The sequence below is a fragment of the Marmota monax genome, unplaced genomic scaffold, assembly GCF_021218885.2.
Source record: "Marmota monax isolate L192 unplaced genomic scaffold, Marmota_monax_Labrador192_F-V1.1 WCK01_AAM20220418_F8-fsc00336, whole genome shotgun sequence".
NCBI classification, from domain to species: domain Eukaryota; kingdom Metazoa; phylum Chordata; class Mammalia; order Rodentia; family Sciuridae; genus Marmota; species Marmota monax.
This window is the reverse complement of record NW_026693839.1, coordinates 599,098-618,679: the sequence shown is the minus strand read 5'-3', so window position 1 is coordinate 618,679 and position 19,582 is coordinate 599,098. Positions and strand designations below refer to the sequence as shown.

The window sequence follows — 19,582 nt, the reverse complement described above, 5'->3', positions numbered from 1 at the left end:
AACTCATTCAGTAGACACTTCCAGAGTTTAAACTATGTGGTAGGTACTATGCTCACAGTAAGGATACAAGTATAGGACAATCTGCCATCTGGAATTTAGTTTATGGAATTTGACCTCTACAACAAGTATAGGAATACAGGAACATATCCAGGTCTCACAAATCTCAAATAATTTCTTATCAGAAAGTTTTATTCCCTCCACTTCCAATAACATGTATTTGGATAGTTCAAAGAACTGGATAATTTTCAGACAGGGAGTCATTGTTTTGTTTTGGTATTTTTTTCCTACAAAGGAAATTTTCTCTGATACGTGAAAAAATATCATACACTTCTACCATTTTTTTTTTCAGGGAGGGGGAGTACGAGGGATTGAATTCAGGAATACTTGGCCACTCACTGAGCCACATCCCCAACCCTATTTTGTATTTTATTTAAAGACTGGGTCTCATTGAGATGCTTAGCACCTTGCTTTTGCTGAGGCTATCTTTGAACTCTTAATCTTCCTGTCTCAGCCTCCAGAGCCGCTGGGATTATAGGTGTGCACTGGCTGCTCTCACTATTTTTAATGCCTGTATTTTTCATGGGCATCTTATGAAATGTTTCATGTCCTTAAATCTTTAGTACCTTTGTTAAGCCATACTATTATTTTCCCTCCAGAGCCTTTCCTTTGATATCCTAATTCTTTTTCAGAACTAGGAATTGAACTCGGGGCCCTGCCCATGCTAGGCAAGTACTCTACCACTGAGCTAATCCCCAATTATTCCTAGTTCTTAATAATTTATTCTAAATTTATTTCTTATTTCTCTCCTAGCAGTATATTATTTTAAAAGATCATTAGAGGGACAACAAGGGTCTCTAGATCTCATTAGTGACAATATATATAAATTGCAACTGTAGGAATGGTGGAGGAAGATGACAGAACTGCTAATTCTGTGGACTAAGGCCTTCCAGTTTATTCCTTTGATTAGGTGATTTGCGTTTGTTGTATGACCTTGGAATGTTACAGTACTCACCTAAACAATTCCATTTTATTATACAAGATTTACTGTAAAGACCCAATGATTATATGTTTTATATACATGCACACACACATACACAGTATCGTATGGCATAACAGAACTCAAAACATTCTTATTATTATGGGGGAGGGGTACTGGGTATTGAACTCAGGGGCACTTGAACATTGAGCCACATCCCCAACACTATTTTGTATTTTATTTAGAGACAGGGTCTCACTGAGTTGCTTAGTACCTCACTTTTGCTGAGGCTGGCTTTGAACTCGTGATCCTCCTGTCTCAGCCTCCTGAGCCACTGGGATTACAGGTTGTGCTACCATAATCCACTCAAACATTATTTGATTAAAATATAGTAAAACGGCTGGGGTTGTGGCTCAGTGGTAGAGCGCTTGCCTAGCATGTGCAAGTCCCTGGGTTCAATCCTCAGCACCACATAAAAATAAATAAATAATGGCATTGTGTCCAACTACAACTAAAAAATAAATATTTTTAAAAAAATATAGTAAAAGAGTAGTAATGTCCATTAAACTCAAATTGCATAGTAAGATCTGAGTATATGACAAAGTCCAGGTTTTAGTATTTCATTTTAAATGAGTGATTTCTGTTGTATTATATCTAGGAAGAACATGTTCTTTTCCAGCTTGAAGAAGGGATTGAAGCTTTGGAAGCTGCAATCGAATACAAGAATGAAAGTATCCGGAGTCACCAGAATTTGCTTAGAGCATCACTCCAAAATCTTTCTCATAGTGAAGCAAATGTTTTGGAAAAATTAACTTGCCTGAATCCTGTTGATATTAGAGCTATTCTTTTCAGATATTTCAATAAGGTATTGTTTTGAAAGAACAGTATTTATCTTATCAATAGGGGTCAAGATGTTCCCCATATTTATGTTGAATTTTTAAAGAAACGGAAAGATTGAAAGATTTTATGGTGTAATTACATGCTTAAGCATGTTTTCTCTTTATACTACTGAATGTTGTCATCTGAAACTTTGTGATTATCCAAATTTGTAAGCCTACCTTTGTGAGGTGCTTATAATTATAGGGCCTTTCAATAGAAGGCCTCTTTGATATAGTTTTAAAAACCAAACTTCCTTATTATTTTTTGGTTCCAGATTTGGATGTTGCTATGCAGCATTCCTGAAAAATAAAGGTCTCTCCGAAATTTAGTTCTTTCAATGCTACAGGGCAAGGTAAACCTGTACTTTCTTGAATAATGTGTGAGTTGAAATGGAGATGAAGTGATGCATCAATGGCAAAGACAATAATAGATTTTATTAACTTGAATGTGCTTAAATCAATTAAAATATTTTATATGAATTGGACAGTTTAGTGATCCAGAGGCGTTTCATAGCATTCAGAACCATCACATCATTTCTCTAATATCTTTTTCACTTAAGATATATATTACAGGGGTAGGGATATAGCTCAGTGGTAGAGCACTTGCCTAGCATGCACAAGGTCCTGGGTTTAAATTTCCAGAGATGCAAAAAAAAAAAAAAAAAAATACATAGTATGGCAGGTTAGACAACTCTTGTCTCTGAAAAGTCTGTTCAGTTTATGGGAATATCAGATAGTTGGTGAACACAAAACATTGAAGTTTTTAAAAGTTCTAATTGTATGAAATAAAGATGAAAATGTTATATACAATCTCTTTGTGGATAATCAGTCAGTAGTAAACTATTGTTACTGATGAGAGTGCATTCTATTTTTGTGTGTTTGGAGGGCAGAAAATAATGGAGGACTGTCCTAGGCTACCCTTGAAGCAAGAGTTCTTACCCCAAGATACTCTAGCCAAGATCAGTGGATTTTCTGATCCTTTGTAGAAATAGTATTGTTCTGGTGGGGAGGTCATTAAATTATCGACAAGTTCTATGATACTAATGTTGTGTCTGAAGTATTTTTACTTCATATCAAAAAAGAACCCAACAGATGAAATACAAGCTTGAAACTGAACCTCTTTGTTTATAGTTTAAAAATTCTGCCACTTATTCATAACATCCATTTTGGGGTTAAAGTAGGGAATTAAAAAGTTTTGAAGGGGTGATTATTAGAAAGACATAATAAAATGAAAGTATTACCAATTCAGAATTTCGACACATTTAAAAGATTGTTAGATTACTTTTTAAAAAAATTTTTAGTTGTCAATGGACTTTCATTATTTCTTTTTTTAATTTATCTGTGGTGCTGAGAATTGAACCCAGTGCCTCACACATGTTAGGCAATTGTTGTACTACTGTGCTATGACCCCAGCCCAACTATTAGATTATTTTGTGGATATATTATAAAGTAGTTGCCTAGGGACCCAGTATGTTTCAGGAAGCACTTACACTGTGGAGATTAAAGAAGCTCATCTTTTTTTTTTTAACATTGTTTTTTAGTTGTTGATGGACCTTTATTTTATTTATTTATATGTGGTGCTGAGAATTGAACCCAGTACCCACACATGCCAAGCAAGTGCACTACCACTGAGACACAGCCCCAGCCCCAAAGAAGCTCATCTTTATGAAACCCAAGAAAAGTAGATTAATCTATTGTGTTAGGCTATCTAAAACACACTTAAAAAGTAAAAAAAAAAAAAAATGTCTTTGGTAGGTGGTTAATTTGCGAGAAGCTGAACGAAAACAACAGTTACAGAATGAAGAAATTAAAATGAAGGTTCTGGAACGGGATAATATGGTTCGTGAGTTGGAATCTGCATTGGAACATCTGAAATTGCAATGTGACCGGAGACTGACGCTCCAGCAAAAGGAACATGAGCAAAAGGTGCAACTGCTATTACGTCATTTCAAAGGTAACTATTCTTTTTGTCAGTTGTATAAAGGTCATGGGGGAATATTTAAGAAGGAAAATGGGACAGAACTTATTTCTTAATAGTCCAATGTATAAGCAGTTACTACTTGCACAAATTTTTGCCCTTTACCTGTTTTGGTACTATGTTTCGGGATAGCTGAAGTTGATATGAGGCTATTCATGCTTGAAATGCCATCCCTTCTGCTTGCCCCATTAGGGCACACCACAATCCTGTTTGTTGTTGGTTTAGTTTTTATGTTGAAATGTGGAGATTTTGTCTGGCTTTTAAGTGTAGAGTTAAAATTTTTTTATCTCCTAGGAATATAGTACTATGATACTTTAATTATTTTACTTTCACAAAATTAAAGTGATAGATTTTGTCACATTCTTAGTTATATTTCTTGTAATTTTCAGTTGATTGTAAAATTTTATGCATTAAGGTTATGTATCCTAGGTCAAAACTAGACTACTATTGATAGGCACAGTTATCAATGAGTATCTGTTCAACTGTCATCTCTGATGCAAAAAGAAAGCTATCATAGCCAGGCACAGTGGTGCACACCTGTAATCTCAGCGACTCCCGAGGGGGTAAGGCAGGAGATCACAAGGTCAAGACCAGCCTTAGCAACTTAGCAAGGCCTTAAGCAACTTAGTGAGACCCAATCTCCAAGTAAAAAAATAAAAAGAATTGGGAATGTGGCTTAAAGCACTCTGGGTTCAGTTCCCAGTACAAAAAAGAAGAAAAAGGAAGAAAGAAAAAAGCTGTCACAAAAAGTGGACTTCACATTACCTGGTGTATGGCCAGCTGCCATGGCAACAAAATCACTGCCAGGTGATAATGTTACTGTTCTTGAGTCTCATGAATCCACAGCTGAAAATGGGTCAAAAGGGATCTGGAAGAAGTAACCTGAGGAAGAAGAAAATTGGAGAACATTTGAATTTAAGTGTTGAGGCAGCTTACCTTGAAATTAATTCTATAATTGTTAATTAGCAACCAATTGACTAATGACAGGATTTCCTTGGCAGGATCCCAACATCATTATTGCATTCAAACATGCTCTCCTTACCTTAATTTAGTTCTGTTGTCTCTAAAAGTGATGTGTGCAGAGAACTTTAAAGTGACAAGGATTATACATCAAAAGTTCATGCCATAGTCAAATAAAGACATTTTAAAAATCATTCATTTCTAAACTACAAGTTTTTCATAACAAAGTTGTAACTAAAAATGTTAACAATTTGTGAATTTTCTAATTTCAGCTGGATTAGATATAAGTTAATACTTCATGGAGGTTTTTTTTTTTTTTCTTTTTCTTTTTTGCAGTGCTGGGGATCAAACCCAGGGCCTCATGCATGCTAGGCAAGTGCTGTACCATTTAGCTACATCCCCAGCCCTACTTTCTGTGGATTCTGATTTATGATATCATTAAGCAATTGTTATAACAAGATAAACTATACAAGCATACTTAAATAAAATTTTAGGAAACAGCTGATATTAACAAAAACAAATAGTAGGACCATTTTATAAATATGCCTCCTGAGTAGATCCAAAAGTATGTATCTTCTGAAAGTCAGTATACTAGATTTTACTGTTCTAGAACAGTGTTAGACATTCACAAATAGTAATTAGAGGCTTTAAGTTATATTTTGGCATAAACTAGAACTTATGCTGGCTATTTACCTTCTTTTCCTGTGGTGTTTTCTTATGTGATTTTATCTTTCTCTAGTCCCTTTTAACGTTTTTTTTTTTTTGTGTGTGTGGCGGGGAGGTGGTGGGGTGGTGGGGGGGGGGATGGTGGGTGTTTTTTTTTTTTGCTCTTAAGGCCAAAAAAATGTTTCTTAGGGCCTCTTAAGACTTTCCATATAACCACAATGCCTGATATAAACTTTAAGATATTAATGCAGCTTGTGGACAGAGTTCCAAAAGTGAACTTTTTATAGGAAACACCTACTTCTTCTGTTCTAGGGATAAGTCTTGTTAATATGAACTGCAAAAAAATGCAAACTTATAAACATGTAGTTATAGAGGTTGTTGAGGGTAGGGTAGAGAAAATGATTAAGGGCTCAGTCTTTTAAAAAAATGTTATGGGCAGAAGAATCCAAATTGTAACTGAAAACACATCTAAAGTAAAGTAATAGATATGTGACCCTTTAAAGATAGTTTGGGGCCAAGTTAAAATATAATTTTGAATCATTTATTTAAAACCAAGTGTAACTATAAATTTTTGCTTTATAGAACAAGATGGAGAAAGCATTATAGAAACTTATAAAACATATGAAGATAAAATCCAGCAATTGGAAAAAGATCTTTATTTCTATAAGAAAACCAGCAGGGATCTTAAGAAGAAACTTAAAGAACTGACACGGGAAGCATTTCAATGGCAACTAGCATTTTCAGAACGTAAGACAAGTTACTTGTCATGCTAACACTGTTTTTCTAGCATTTGGTGAGATCATGCCGATTTCCCCGTGACTGGGTTATTTAGGATGAGACATTTAACTTCTCTTTGTCTCTCTGGATAAAACTAGTTTTTTCACCATGTATAAGACAGAACCCTGCAAGAAGTGAAAGAATGAATGAAAGAACACATACGTATGTGTAAAGGAGATAGTCATTTTTTTTTTAATTTTTTATTGTGGGTTGGAGATAGTCATTTTTAAAATTTATTTTTTTCTAGCTGTCAAAGGTTTATTCATCATGGAGAACATTTAGAACATTTAGATCACGTTTGAAAATTAAAGTATGATGTGGCTGAATGAAGTAATATTTCAAAGAGTCATATTAACTCCAAATAAAGGTTGCTACAGATAATCTTGTGTAGTATAAATGCTGGAGTTAATTCTTTAATGGATTGATGAATCTCTGAAATACAGTTATCAGCTGCAGAGTAAATGGTGTCTATATAACTACTCATTTTACTTCAAGAACTGTTTGTATTTTGCCACTACAAACTCCTTATTTTTCTTAATAGTTGAGGAGTGCAACTATCTAAAATATTTTTTAAAATGTAAAATACAAAGTCCTGTGTTTTACATTTTTAAATATATATATTTTTTGCAGTGCTGGGGATTCAACACAGGGCCTGTAAACTAATCTATAAACTATAAAATAATACCCATTAAAACTGTGGGAAGCTTTTTTTTTTTTTGTACCTAGAATTGAACCCAGAGGTGCTTAACCATTGAGCCATATCCCAGTCCTTTTTTATATATAATTTAGACACAGAGTCTCACTGAGTTGCTTAGGGGCTCACTAAGTTGCTAAGGCTGCTTTGACCTCATCATCCTTCTGCCTCAGCTTCCTGAGCAGCTTGGATTACAGGCATGCACCACCTTGATTGTTTATTGATTGTCATGTGCCATTGTTTATAGTCCTTAACTCACTTAATCCTTAAAGTAACCCTGTAATTTAAGATAGCTGTCATTTTCCTGTTTTATGGTAAATTAAGCCTTCCATTATCATAAAAAATATGTACAATGGATAATACAAAAAGTAAAGTTAAAAGTGTGTGTATTCTAAGATAAATCAAGGCTTTTTATATCCTGGCCTTTTTGGAAATTAAAAAAATTAATAAAACCCATTGTTGAGATAAAGATGTTTCTTTGCATAGTTATATATAGATAAGTAGAATTAGCACCTTCATAAATGAAATTATCAAACATGACAAAAATATTCTGTAAAAAGAAATGCTATGAAGGTAATATATTGCTATGATTAAAATATACCCTCAAGTCAGCAAAATAAAGAGGAGTCAATATTTCTAAAATAATAGTCTATATTTTATAAAAGAAATACTCTGCTTTGGAGCATATTCTAACAATTTAAGAATGGTTTATGAAAAGTTGGCTTTAAAGTTGGCTTTAAAACCTTTTAGGAAGGGGCTGGGGTTGTGGCTCAGTGGTAGAGTGCTCATCTAGCACATGCAAGTCCCAGGGTTCAATCCTCAGCATCACATAAAAATAAATAAATAAAATAAAGGTATTGTGTTCCAACTACAATTAAAATTTTTTTTTAAATAAAACCTTTTAGGAAGAGGAGAGAAAGGGGAAATACTGGGGAATTAATTGGAACAAATTATGTTGTAGGCATACATGAATAGGTCACAATGAGCCCCTATATATAATTATAATGCACTAATTTCAGTAATAGACCTAATTTGTACCTTTAAAAGAAATTGCTTAAAGATGGGCACAGAAGATGGGTTCAGTGAAAAAAATAAATGCAATGAAAAGATATATGCTGGGCTGGGGTTGTGGCTCAGCAGTAGAGTGCTCACCTAGCATGTGTGAGGCCCTGGGTTCTATCCTCAGCACCACATAAAAATAAATTAAAAAATAAAGGTATTGTGTCCAACTACAACTAAAAAGTAAAATAATGAGTTCAAAGCCAGCCTCAGCAAAAGCAAGGCACTAAGCAACTCAGTGAGACCCTGTCTATAAATACAAAATAGGGTTGGGATGTGGCTCAGTGGCTGAGTGCCCCTGAGTTCAATCCCTGGTACCAAAAAAAAAGAGAGAAACAGAGACAGAGACAGAGATACAGAGAGATATGATACAAACATACAAATCCTTCTAAGGAGACTAAACTTTCTGATTCTCAATGTGGTAGTACAGAGGTGCTTATTTATACAACTCATTACTTAAAAACAATGCCTGAAATATGTAACTAAAACTTTTACTTGAAATATTACTTGCAAAAAATTAAAAAGTGCCAGGTGCACATGCCTCTAATCCCAGGTTCCTAGAAGACTGAGATAGGAATATTATAAGTTCCAGGCCAGTCTGGGCAACGTAGCAAGACTTTGTCTCAAAATAACATTGTTAAAAAGGGTTGGAGATGTAGCTCAGAAGGAGAACACTCCTGGCTTCATTCTCCAGTACTGAAAATTTTTTTTTAAATGAAAAGTAAACAGATATTAAATAAGAAAGAAAAAGCAATTAACATAAAACCATTTTAGCCTTTTAAAAAAACCCACTCTATAGCTAAGTGTGGTAGCTTATCATGTACAAGGTGCTTATCATGTACATGACCCTGGGTTCAATCCCCATCACTTAAACAAAAGAATCTCACCCACTTTTAATTTTTTTAAATATATTTTATTAGTTGTAGATGGACACAATATGTTTATATTATTTATTTATTTTTATGTGGTGCTGAGGATCGAACTCAGTGCCTCACACATGCTAGGCAAGTGTTCTATCACTGAGCCACAGACCCATCCCCCACTTTCAATTTTGAGATAACTGAAATTAGACTTCTGGTTTGTAAATGGCCCGTGTTTATACTCCTGAGTCTACTAGACATTTTTTCTGAAAAATGACAGAGTGGTATGGTGGTACACAGATTTCAGAAACCTTGATTCTCGTTCTGTGTTTTGTTTTTTTTTTTTTTTTTGTAGTTATAGATGGACAGAATGCCTTTATTTTATCTGTTTATTTTTATGTGGTACTGAGGATCGAACTCAGTGCCTTATGCATGCTAGGCAAGTACTCTGTGGGCTGAGCTACAGCCTTCATTCTGTCTTTTAAGGAAACAATAAAAAAAGTTGAATAATCTTGGGGAGGTGCAAAATGCAACACACACCTATCTAACACACACCTATCTGACCAACTTGCCCAAGAAGTCTAGTCTTGATAATAATGTTGAACATATTATTTCACTAATTTGCCATTCTACCTAAAAACATTTTAAATACTGTTTTTGGCTATAACATGTCATTATATAACATTGTCATACAAATTTTTGAAAATGCAGAAAACAAATCATCCATAAATCTACCTACATTTTAGCATAATTATTTTCTTATTTTCTTTTTTTTTTTTTTTTTTTTTTTGCATCCTGTTTTAAAAATAGTTTCAGTGATGTTAAGGATAGAGCTTATGTTAGGATTATCCTATCTCAAGATATAATTTTGTAACATTAAATGAAGTCTATTTGAATTATAACATATAGTAATTGAAATATATCAAATTCTGAGTTCCCCAAAATGTCTTCTTTTTATTTTTTTGAGACATGCTCTTGCTATATTGCCTAACCTGGCCTTAAACTTATGGGCTTAAGTAATTCCCCTGGGCTCAAGCAATCCTATTGCCTCAGCCTGCAGAATAACTGGGACTAAGGCATAAACCACTGTACCCCACTTTTAATTCACTGGTTTTAATAGTAGTCTCTGTTGTCTGCCTATGAGATTTATATTTATCTTCTTTTAATTTTTTTCCAAATAGAAAAATTAATTTTAAGTAAAATGTCTTGTTCAATTGTTGGTCATAGTTATGATGTTAATATGTTTCTTAACATACTTTGAGGATAAAATTTTATATGGCCACTCAATATTTCCACTTCCACTTAAGTATTTAAATACCATTCTTGTACCAATTTAAATCACTATCAAACTATATATAAGATAAGGAATCCTGGGCTGGGGTTGTAGCTCGATGGTAGAGTACTTGCCTAGCATTTGTGAGGCACTAGGTTTGATTCTCAGCCCACATATAAATAAATAAATATCAACAACTAAAAAAATATTTAAAAAGACCTTGTTTGTTTGTTTTTGGCAATGCTGGGAATCAAATCTTGAGCCTCAAGCATACTAGGCAAGTGCTCTACCATTGAGCTATACTCCCAGCCCTTGAATCTTAACTTCTTCTACTAGTTGTGTGAACTTGGGCAAATTAATCTCTCCCTAGTTTTGCTTCTTCATTTTTAAATGGGAAACTTAAACTTGCAAGTGGGAAACTTCCTATTATAAAGAATCCAAGTGAACCTGAGAGTGAGCCTCGGCAGTAGGTCCATTTCTGCTCTTTCACATAAAATCTTTACAAGTAAAATGACACTCGGAGTTGGGCAGCAGAATTTTTTAAAGCTTCTTGGTAACCCTAATGTGCAATAGTTAGAGTTTGGGGCCACTATCTATGATCAACTTGTTATCTGCTCTAGTTCCATTTGAAGATCTATGTCATTTATTAGTTCAGGTTTTTTTATTTTTGAGGGACTTCAAAACCTGAAAAATCAATGTTTTAAACCAAGGTTACAAGCTAGAATGCCTATAGGAACCAGGAAGCCAAAGAGAATTAGAGGGCTTTACAGTTGTCATCTATATGAGTAGGGGCAATTTTTCAGCTACTGTTGCTATGCACAAATTCTTAGCTCTTCTAATTTTTATAGAAAAGTTGAAAATCTATATTTTATATGAAACTCTAATTTTAAAATTTTGTGTCAAGAATTATTAACATTAAAGACCAAATAAAATGTATCTGGGGGTCAGATTTGAATTGGGGTCTGTCACTATGCAACTTTGTCTTCAAAGAACTAAAAGTATATTAAGTATGTATTGTCATATGTTGAAGTTTGCATTCATCATATTAGATTTAGTACCTATATGTATTTCTCTTAAGCAAGTTTTGTCTTTAATGATAGGTATTATGATTTGACGATTTCTAAGCTTTGATCTCTTCACTTCTTTTTTAAAATTTGTTTTAATTAGTTATACATGACAGTATAATACATGGCACTATAATACATTATATATAAATGGAATATAATTTCTAATTTTTCTGGTTGTACATAATGCAGAATCCCACTGGTCGTGTAGTCATATATGTACATAGGGTAATAATGTCTTATTCATTCTACTGTCCTTCCTACCCCCCCTTACTCCCTCCCCTCCCTTCACTCCCCTCTACCTAAAGTAACTCTGTTTTTCCCTAGTCCCCCCGCCTCCCCGCACACACACCCTTATTGTGAGTTAGCATCTGCATATCAGAGAAAAAAACTTAGCCTTTGGTATTTTGGGATTGGCTTATTTCACTTACTATGATATTCTCTAGTGCCATCCATTTACCATCAAATGCCATAAATTCATTCTTTTTTAAAGCTGAATAATATTCCATTGTGTATATATACCACATTTTCTTTATCCATTAATCTGTTGAAGGACACCTAGGTTGGTTCCAAGTTTAGCTATCGTGAGTTGAGCTGCTATAAACATTGATTTTAAGTCCTTTGGGTAAAAACCAAGGAGTAGGATAGCTGGGTCTTTTCACTTACTTCTAATCACTCATTCCAGTGGTTGTTCCTTACTGAGAGGGTATACTGTCATCTTCATTTCCATGGTGGAAGTTGTGGCACACACCCCTGAGTACATTTGGATATCAGAACCTTTCTGTCATGCTGGGAGAACCAACCAAAGACCAGCTTTTTATACATTTAATGCCAAGTCCTTGAAGACAGAGGCTGGATTTGAAATTTTCACTTGGCTGGATTTGAAATTTTCTAGCAACAAGCTAAGCAGAGGGCAGGCATGGAAACACAAATAGAGAGATTCCAAGTTTTTCAGGGAATAAGTGGATTAATTAATACTCACACATTGTGTTTCTAAAAGAAACATTAAACAAACAACAAGCATAGTGAGTAATATTAATGTAGTTATGTTAGGATATTATGATTAAAATACCTGATTTGAAGGAAATGATCTCTGAATTTTTGGTTTTGGGATTATTTTTAGATCATGATGCTGGAGATGGAGTCCTGAACCCTGAAGAGGCAGGTGTGATTTCAGAAGAATTTAAATGGGCATCCAGAACTGAAAGTATGAAATTAAGTGCAAGAGAAAGAGAAGTAAACAGTTCTTCAAGCAATTTAAGAACACAACCAAATTCCCAAAAACTTTGGGAAGATGCCCCAGAGTTACCTTCTATTTTTAGCTCTTTAGCACCGTCTAGTGGGCAACTGTTAAGCAATGAGGATAAAACAGAAACAGATGAATATCAGTTTACAAAATCTCACAGTAGATCATCATCCCAAATTCAGCCAGTGGGAAATGTGGAACAGCTTCATGGTATCACACCTGTAAAATTGTGTCGTAAAGAATTACGTCAGATTTCTGCCTTGGAACTATCATTACGATGTTCCAGTCTTGGAGTTGGGGTTGGATCAATGACTGCTGATTCCATTGAAGTGTCTAGGAAACCTAGTGACTTAAAAACTTAGTCATCTAACGATAGACATTTTAATATAGTAGATATGTAAAAAGATTCCTTTCTCTAACTTGTTAAAAGTAAAGCTCAAGCTCATTAGTTCTTCTCCAGATAAAGGAAGAATGGGAGGATTGTATATTTTGGGGAGTTTTAATTTACATTTCCACAATAATTAAATAAACACATTTTACAATACTTGATAACACTTAAATATTCCCACTTACAAATATACTTAAATTTTTTTCAGGCATATTTTATTTGTTTTTTATTTTCCAGGTATATTGGAAGAACAAAACTAATAATAGATTAAATTATCCTTCAAATGTATGCTATTATATAATATAAAAGTGTATTATAAACATGTTATGATACAATAATCCTTAATATATTAATATAAAAATATATTGCTGTTTTTAAAAGATCCAGATAAATATTTCTTGTGTTAGAGAGGGAGTTACCTGCTGCATATGTTTTGGCACAGATGAAGTTTTTTTTGCCAAAAATACAGTCTGTAGGCTAAGACAACCTGCCAGGTTTATGGACTAAAGTTGATTTTAGTGTCAGAGCCCACAGAAGTTAGGTGATTAGTCTTGATTTTTTAAAAACAATCTCTGTTCTTTTTCTAGAATTGTTGTCTGTTTATAGTGTTATATTATTGGTTTGCTAATATAATGAAATGTAAATTTTCATCTTTCTCCTGCCATGTGCATTTGACATGTCTTTTGTTTATGCTACCAAAATTGGGAGAAAAGATAGTTACATGGAAGAGAGAAACAATGATAGAAGAATACAAAAACATTTATTTCAGCACTTTCAGGAAAAGAACATTGATTGTGACATATCTAGTAACATGGAGGCTGTTTTGGAAAGCCTGAAATGTAGTCAAAGGATCATTAGCTAATTATCTGATGGGATTCAGTCTGAGACTTTTCTCTACAACCTACTTCATCAGGAGTTTCAAACAGGCAGACCAAACAACGTTGGGACTCTAAATTTGTAAATGAAATTTTTGCTGCATTTTCTGTTTCAGCCTTTTTGTTCATCATGTTTAGAATTAAGAACTGAACAATTTATCCAACCAGTCTTTTTCACCATATTGTTTTTTCATTATAGGCAACATTCCATTCTGATGACCTACAGTATTATTTTGTTTCTTTTCCAAACTTTTACTTGAAATCCAAATTTGAGTTTCTTAGTTTAATTAATATTTGGGGACAGCAGTAACACCACCCTGACTCAACAGATGCCTACCCAATGAGAGTTACCCACTTCTTGTTGAATCCATTTTTTCTTATCTGATGCTGTTACAGACTTTTTTTGTATTTTACTCTGTGTTGTCCTGACCATCTCTCCCAAGACCCAAACTGTCACTCTGTGCCCACTTAAGGCTTTCTTCCTTTATCTAGTTGCTAGCTCTAGGGACTGGAGTTTTTTGTCCAATTTGCTAAATACCTGTTCCTCAGGAAAAGAAAGACAACAAACTTCTAAATAAGTGAATAGTTTATCTCTTAAGCAAGGTACTAAAATTCATTTAAATTATGGGTTAAGTAGATTTCTGTGGACTTATCTGGAAACCGAACAGTTTATAACATTGGCCCAGTGAAAAACTGTTCAAGTTTCAAACAATTAATTTACAAACTAACTTGGAAATTTTATTTTTACCAGAGACTATTTGAAGTCTCATAATCTGGTTTTCAGCTAGTCTTCCTTTTGTTTGTATGATACAATTTTTTTTTTCAGTCTTATGGCAAAAGGCTAGTGCCTTCAACAAAGCATAGCAATTATATGTTTATTAGTATATGCCGCAGTCTGGCTGGGCACAATCAGGAGCCACTTGTCAAAAGAAACTAACTTTATTTTTAGAACCACACACGACAAACAAAATAGTCTCTCAGGAAAAACCCTCAGAGCCTCAACTGCCACCACCGGCTTTCCCCAAGCCTCTCTCTCTCACACCAGCTTCTCTCCACCTCCCACAATCCTCCTGCTCTTGAGGCCGATTGGCTGGGTCACGTGGGCGGAGCCAAAAAAGTCCCCCAATGAGCAGCTCTGTGGTCTGAAAGGGCAGGGAAACAGTCCAATGAGCATCACCGCAGAGGAGCCAATCAGCTAGATGTTGCTGGGGCCGAGGAGCCAATCAGCTAGATGTTGCTGGGGCTGCTGTGAGCCAATCATCAGCCGGCAGCTGGAAGTTTGCTGGCAGCTGGAAGTTTGCTGGGGCCCCTCAGGCTGTGGCTCTCAACATCTCCCCCTCTCTGTTTAAACAACAAGCATGTGGCTTAGGGACCGTGCCTGTTAGGCAGTCCAATTCAACATATGGTCCTTACCCGTCATCGGATGAACTGACCTCTAGGCGTCAGCCTCCTGTCTTAGGTTGGTACCACTGCAATTGGATCATACCCGTCACTGACTACCGGTCCAGCATACAGCCATACTTGTGGATAGGCCTTTGCACCTGTGGGGGGGTGAGGTTCTTTGCCTCACCTCTGTTGGCCCCCAAATTTTAGACCATCACTAGTAGAGGAGGATGCATGACATTAAGCCAATTGAGGGCTCCTTTGAAAAATTGTACCACCGGTGACATCATCAGCAAAAATACCCCAACACTACCATAAGTCGCTGCACCAACAGATAGTTCACAATGCATACAGGTGAGCTCACAATGTGTCCAGGCAAGTTCTGCAAGCAGTTCAGTGATGGCTATTGTAGAAGCTGTAGATTGGTTTTATCTTTGACTTCACCAGCACTGGGATGAAGATAGGAATTCTGGCAATAATGGCTAAAGAAAAAATTATGTAACATTACAGAAGGCACTAAAAGAAAACAATTTTCTTAACAATTTACATTGTCTTCACCGGCACTGGGATGAAGATAGGAATTCTGGCAATAATGGCTAAAGAAAAAATTATGTAACATTACAGAAGGCACTAAAAGAAAACAATTTTCTTAACAATTTACATTGTCTTTAAGAGAATTATTAAATATAATGAAAAGGAAAGGTGAAAGTAAACAAACAGATCTGTTAACCTTCTTTTTTGTTTACATATTAAAACAATCCTCAACAGTTGTTTACCCAATTTAAATTAAACCATATAAATCACGTGAAAAAAAAATATTTGGATCCATTTTATCATGAGCGCTCATCATATATGATATATGGACATACGTACATTCAAACATATAACACAAAACACAAGTGTGCACACATAATATAATACATACAACACATAACATTATAGTAAAGGCCTTATAACTTTTTACAGGTGAAATCTCCATTGCAATGCTTAAAAACTCTATAGTCAAAAAATAGAACTGATCAGCAAAACATTAACCTAGGTCTGTATGAGCTCAAAAAACAAAATAGAACTTCATGATATGGCAAAGGGCAATAATAAAATAGATATTGAAAAAAGCATCCTGGTTCTGTTGCAGATGTAAGAATAGCCAAACTGGAGTTTTGGATATCAGTTGTTATGGATTTGAGCCAAATCATCTTCTTTTTGGTCTGTAGAAATCGCTTTAGTTAATCTTTCTGGAATCCAAATCGGCTGCTGTTCTCCCTGTGGAAACACATAAACAGACCCCCGACTCCAGACAATCACTGGGTCAGGACCTTGGTTAATCTCTCTGGAATCCAAATCGGCTGCTGTTCTCCCTGTGGAAACACACAAACAGACCCCCGACTCCAGACAATTACTGGGTCAGGACCTTTCCATTGTCCTGTTAGAATATCCTTCCAAAGTACCTTGGGCTTATGCACATTTTTTGGACACATATGCCTTTCCGCAGCACTAAGTCCTGATGAATCCAAATTTAAAAAGTTTAGAGTAAAAAGGGTTATTTTAAGTTTATCTTTGGGGAATATATACCCCTTCCCAATTCCTTCTTTTTGCTTTAATAAGTACATTTTAATAGTTTGATGAGCTCTTTCAACTATGCCTTGTCCCTGTGGATTGTATGGGATTCCTGTTATATGAGTAATGCCAAATGTTGAGCAAAATTGTTTAAAAGAGGTAGAAGTATAACCAGGGGCATTATCTGTTTTTAACTGTTTTGGAACACCCACAGTGGCAAAATTTTGTAAGCAATGAGCTATAACATCTTTAGTTTTTTCTCCGGCATGAAGGGAGCCCATCAAAAATCCAGAAGAAGTATCAACTGTAACATGCAAATATTTTAATTTTCCAAATTCTGGCAAGTGTGTGACGTCCATCTGCCAAATATGGTTAGGTATCAATCCTCTAGGATTGACTCCAAGATTAACTTGTGGTAAAAAGGTCACACAATTTTGACATTGTTTTATTATTTGTCTAGCTTGTTCCTTAGTTATTTTAAAACGCTTTTGTAAAGTATTAGCATTGACATGGAACTTTTTATGAAAATTTATAGCTTCTTCTAGTGTAGAGAAAATATGTATGTCATGTGTAGTTTTATCTGCTAAATCATTGCCCAAACTAAGGGCTCCAGGCAATCCTGTATGTGCCCTGATATGTCCTATAAAGAATGGATCTTTTCTGTCCCAGATTAGACTTTGTATAGTGGAAAGCAAAGAGAAAACAGTAGAAGAAGGGGAAATCCTACCAGCATCTTCAAGAGATACTATAGCATTAACTACATACTGACTATCAGAAAATAAATTAAATACAGAATCTTTAAACATCACAAAAGCTTGTAAAACTGCATTAAGCTCTACCTTTTGAGCTGATTGTTTGGGTACTAAAAATGTAAAAGTTTGATCAGGGGTAACGACTGCTGCTGTACCATTATTTGACCCATCAGTGAATATATTTGGAGCATTCATGATAGGTGTTTTTCTTGTCATTTTTGGAAAAATTACAGGATGCAATGACCAAAAAGACAATAAAGGATTAGATGGTAAGTGGTTATCAAATGAAACATTAGATTTGCACATGATTATTGCCCAAGTATTTAACTCATTAGCTAACATCAATTTGATTCATAGTATATGGAGTAATAATTTTATTGGGAGAAATTCCAAACACTCCCTTTGCTGCTTTTATTCCTTTGAGTATTAATTGTCCTACAGCCTCAGGATACCTAGTAAGAATAGTGTTAGGAGAATAAGATAAATGTATCCATAATAATGGACCTTCTTGCCAAAATACTCCTGTAGGAATATTTTTTGTTGGTAGTACAATAAATAATAAAGGCAAACTTATATCAATTCTATCCAAATGCATATTTTCCATATATGTTTCAATGATTTTTAATGCCTTTCTTGCTTCAGGTGTTAACATTCGGGGTGAATTTGGATCTGATGGACCTTTTAGGATATCAAATAAAGGTCCCAACTCTCCTGTTGGTATACCTAAATAAGGCCTTATCCAATTTATGTCTCCTAATAACTCTTGAAAGTCATTAAGTGATTTAAGTTGATCTACTCGTATTTGAATTTTTGGTGGACGGACCATGGTTGAGGATAATAGAACTCCTAAATAATTAATTGGAAAATTTAATTGTACTTTATCTATTGCTATCTCTAGATTATAATTTTTTAATAAGTTTGTAAGTGTGGCATAACATTCTAGCAATGTGTTTTTATCTTTGTGTGCTAATAATACATCATCCATATAGTGAAATATTTGTAGTTCAGGATTTTGATTTCTAAGTGGCTGGATTACTTTGTTAACATAAATTTGACACATAGTTGGGCTGTTAGCCATCCCTTGAGGGAGTACTTTCCATTCATATCTCTGATCAGGACCTTCATGATTCAGTGCAGGGATAGTAAATGCAAAACGTGGACTATCCTCAGGATGAATTGGAATTGAAAAAAAACAATCTTTAATATCTATAACTAAAACATACCAGGTTTTTGGCAAAGCAGACAACTGAGGAATCCCTGATTGAGCAGGTCCCATAATAACCATCTCATTATTAATGGCTCTTAAATCTTGCAATAATCTCCATTTACCAGATTTCTTTTTGATGACAAAAATGGGAGTATTATGGGGAGATACAGAAGGTTGTATATGTCCTTCTGCTAATTGTTGTTTGACCAGGTCATGGGCTGCTTGTATCTTTTCTTTAGTCAGGGGCCACTGAGGAACCCATACTGGTCTTTCTGATTTCCAAGTAATTTTTATTGTCTCAGTGGCCCTTTCTGAAAATCCAACCCATGTCTGTCTGTTCCTTGACCTATTTGTATTGGTGCTGCTATATCTTGTTCTTGTTTTTCTAATCTTTTTCCTTTCCTAAAACCTTGTCTAGTCATAATAGTGGGTGCATTTTGGTTGATGTTATTTGTTAATGTCAAACCTAATTGATCTAGGACATCTCGTCCCCATAAATTTACGGGAAGATGATCCAATACATATGGCTGTATAGTTCCTTCACATCCTTCAGGATCCTTCCAATCTAATACCATTGCACTTCTATGGGGATTAGTCGCCACTCCTAGGCCTCGAAGCGTTTGAGTGGCTTGTTGTAATGGCCAATGTTTTGGCCATTCTTGACGAGAGATGATGCTAAGGTCTGCACCTGTATCCAGTAGCCCATTAAATTCATGTCCTTGAATATTTAGTTTTAGCATGGGGCGAGAATCTAAATTTAAAGAAAGCATAGCCAAATCTACACCTGTGGAGCCTAATCCCTTGGAACCTCTTTCTACAGTACGACTGGAAAATTTATCATGTAGGCTGGGTATTATTAGTAACTGTGCTATTCTATCTCCTGGTGAAATTACTGATATACCCTTTGGAGAACTGGCTATAATTTTTATTTCACCTTCATAATCGGGATCAATTACCCCAGGACTTATCATAAGTCCTTTTAGAGTAGA

General features: G+C 35.0%; 1 protein-coding gene across 8 annotated transcripts in view; it reads left to right on the top strand.

Annotated features, from left to right (window-relative positions):
* Positions 1-13,798, top strand: part of Kif27 (kinesin family member 27) — a 90,247-nt gene extending 76,449 nt beyond the window's left edge. For all 8 annotated transcript variants that reach the window (XM_046462430.1, XM_058585005.1, XM_058585004.1 and 5 more), the window contains 4 exons: positions 1,635-1,841; positions 3,610-3,808; positions 6,041-6,205; positions 12,309-13,798. In XM_046462430.1, the coding sequence (XP_046318386.1) occupies positions 1,635-1,841; positions 3,610-3,808; positions 6,041-6,205; positions 12,309-12,793 (1,056 nt within the window). In that variant the 3' untranslated portion in view covers positions 12,794-13,798. The remainder of the gene's footprint in view (positions 1-1,634; positions 1,842-3,609; positions 3,809-6,040; positions 6,206-12,308) is intronic.
* The last annotated feature ends 5,784 nt before the right edge of the window (positions 13,799-19,582 follow it).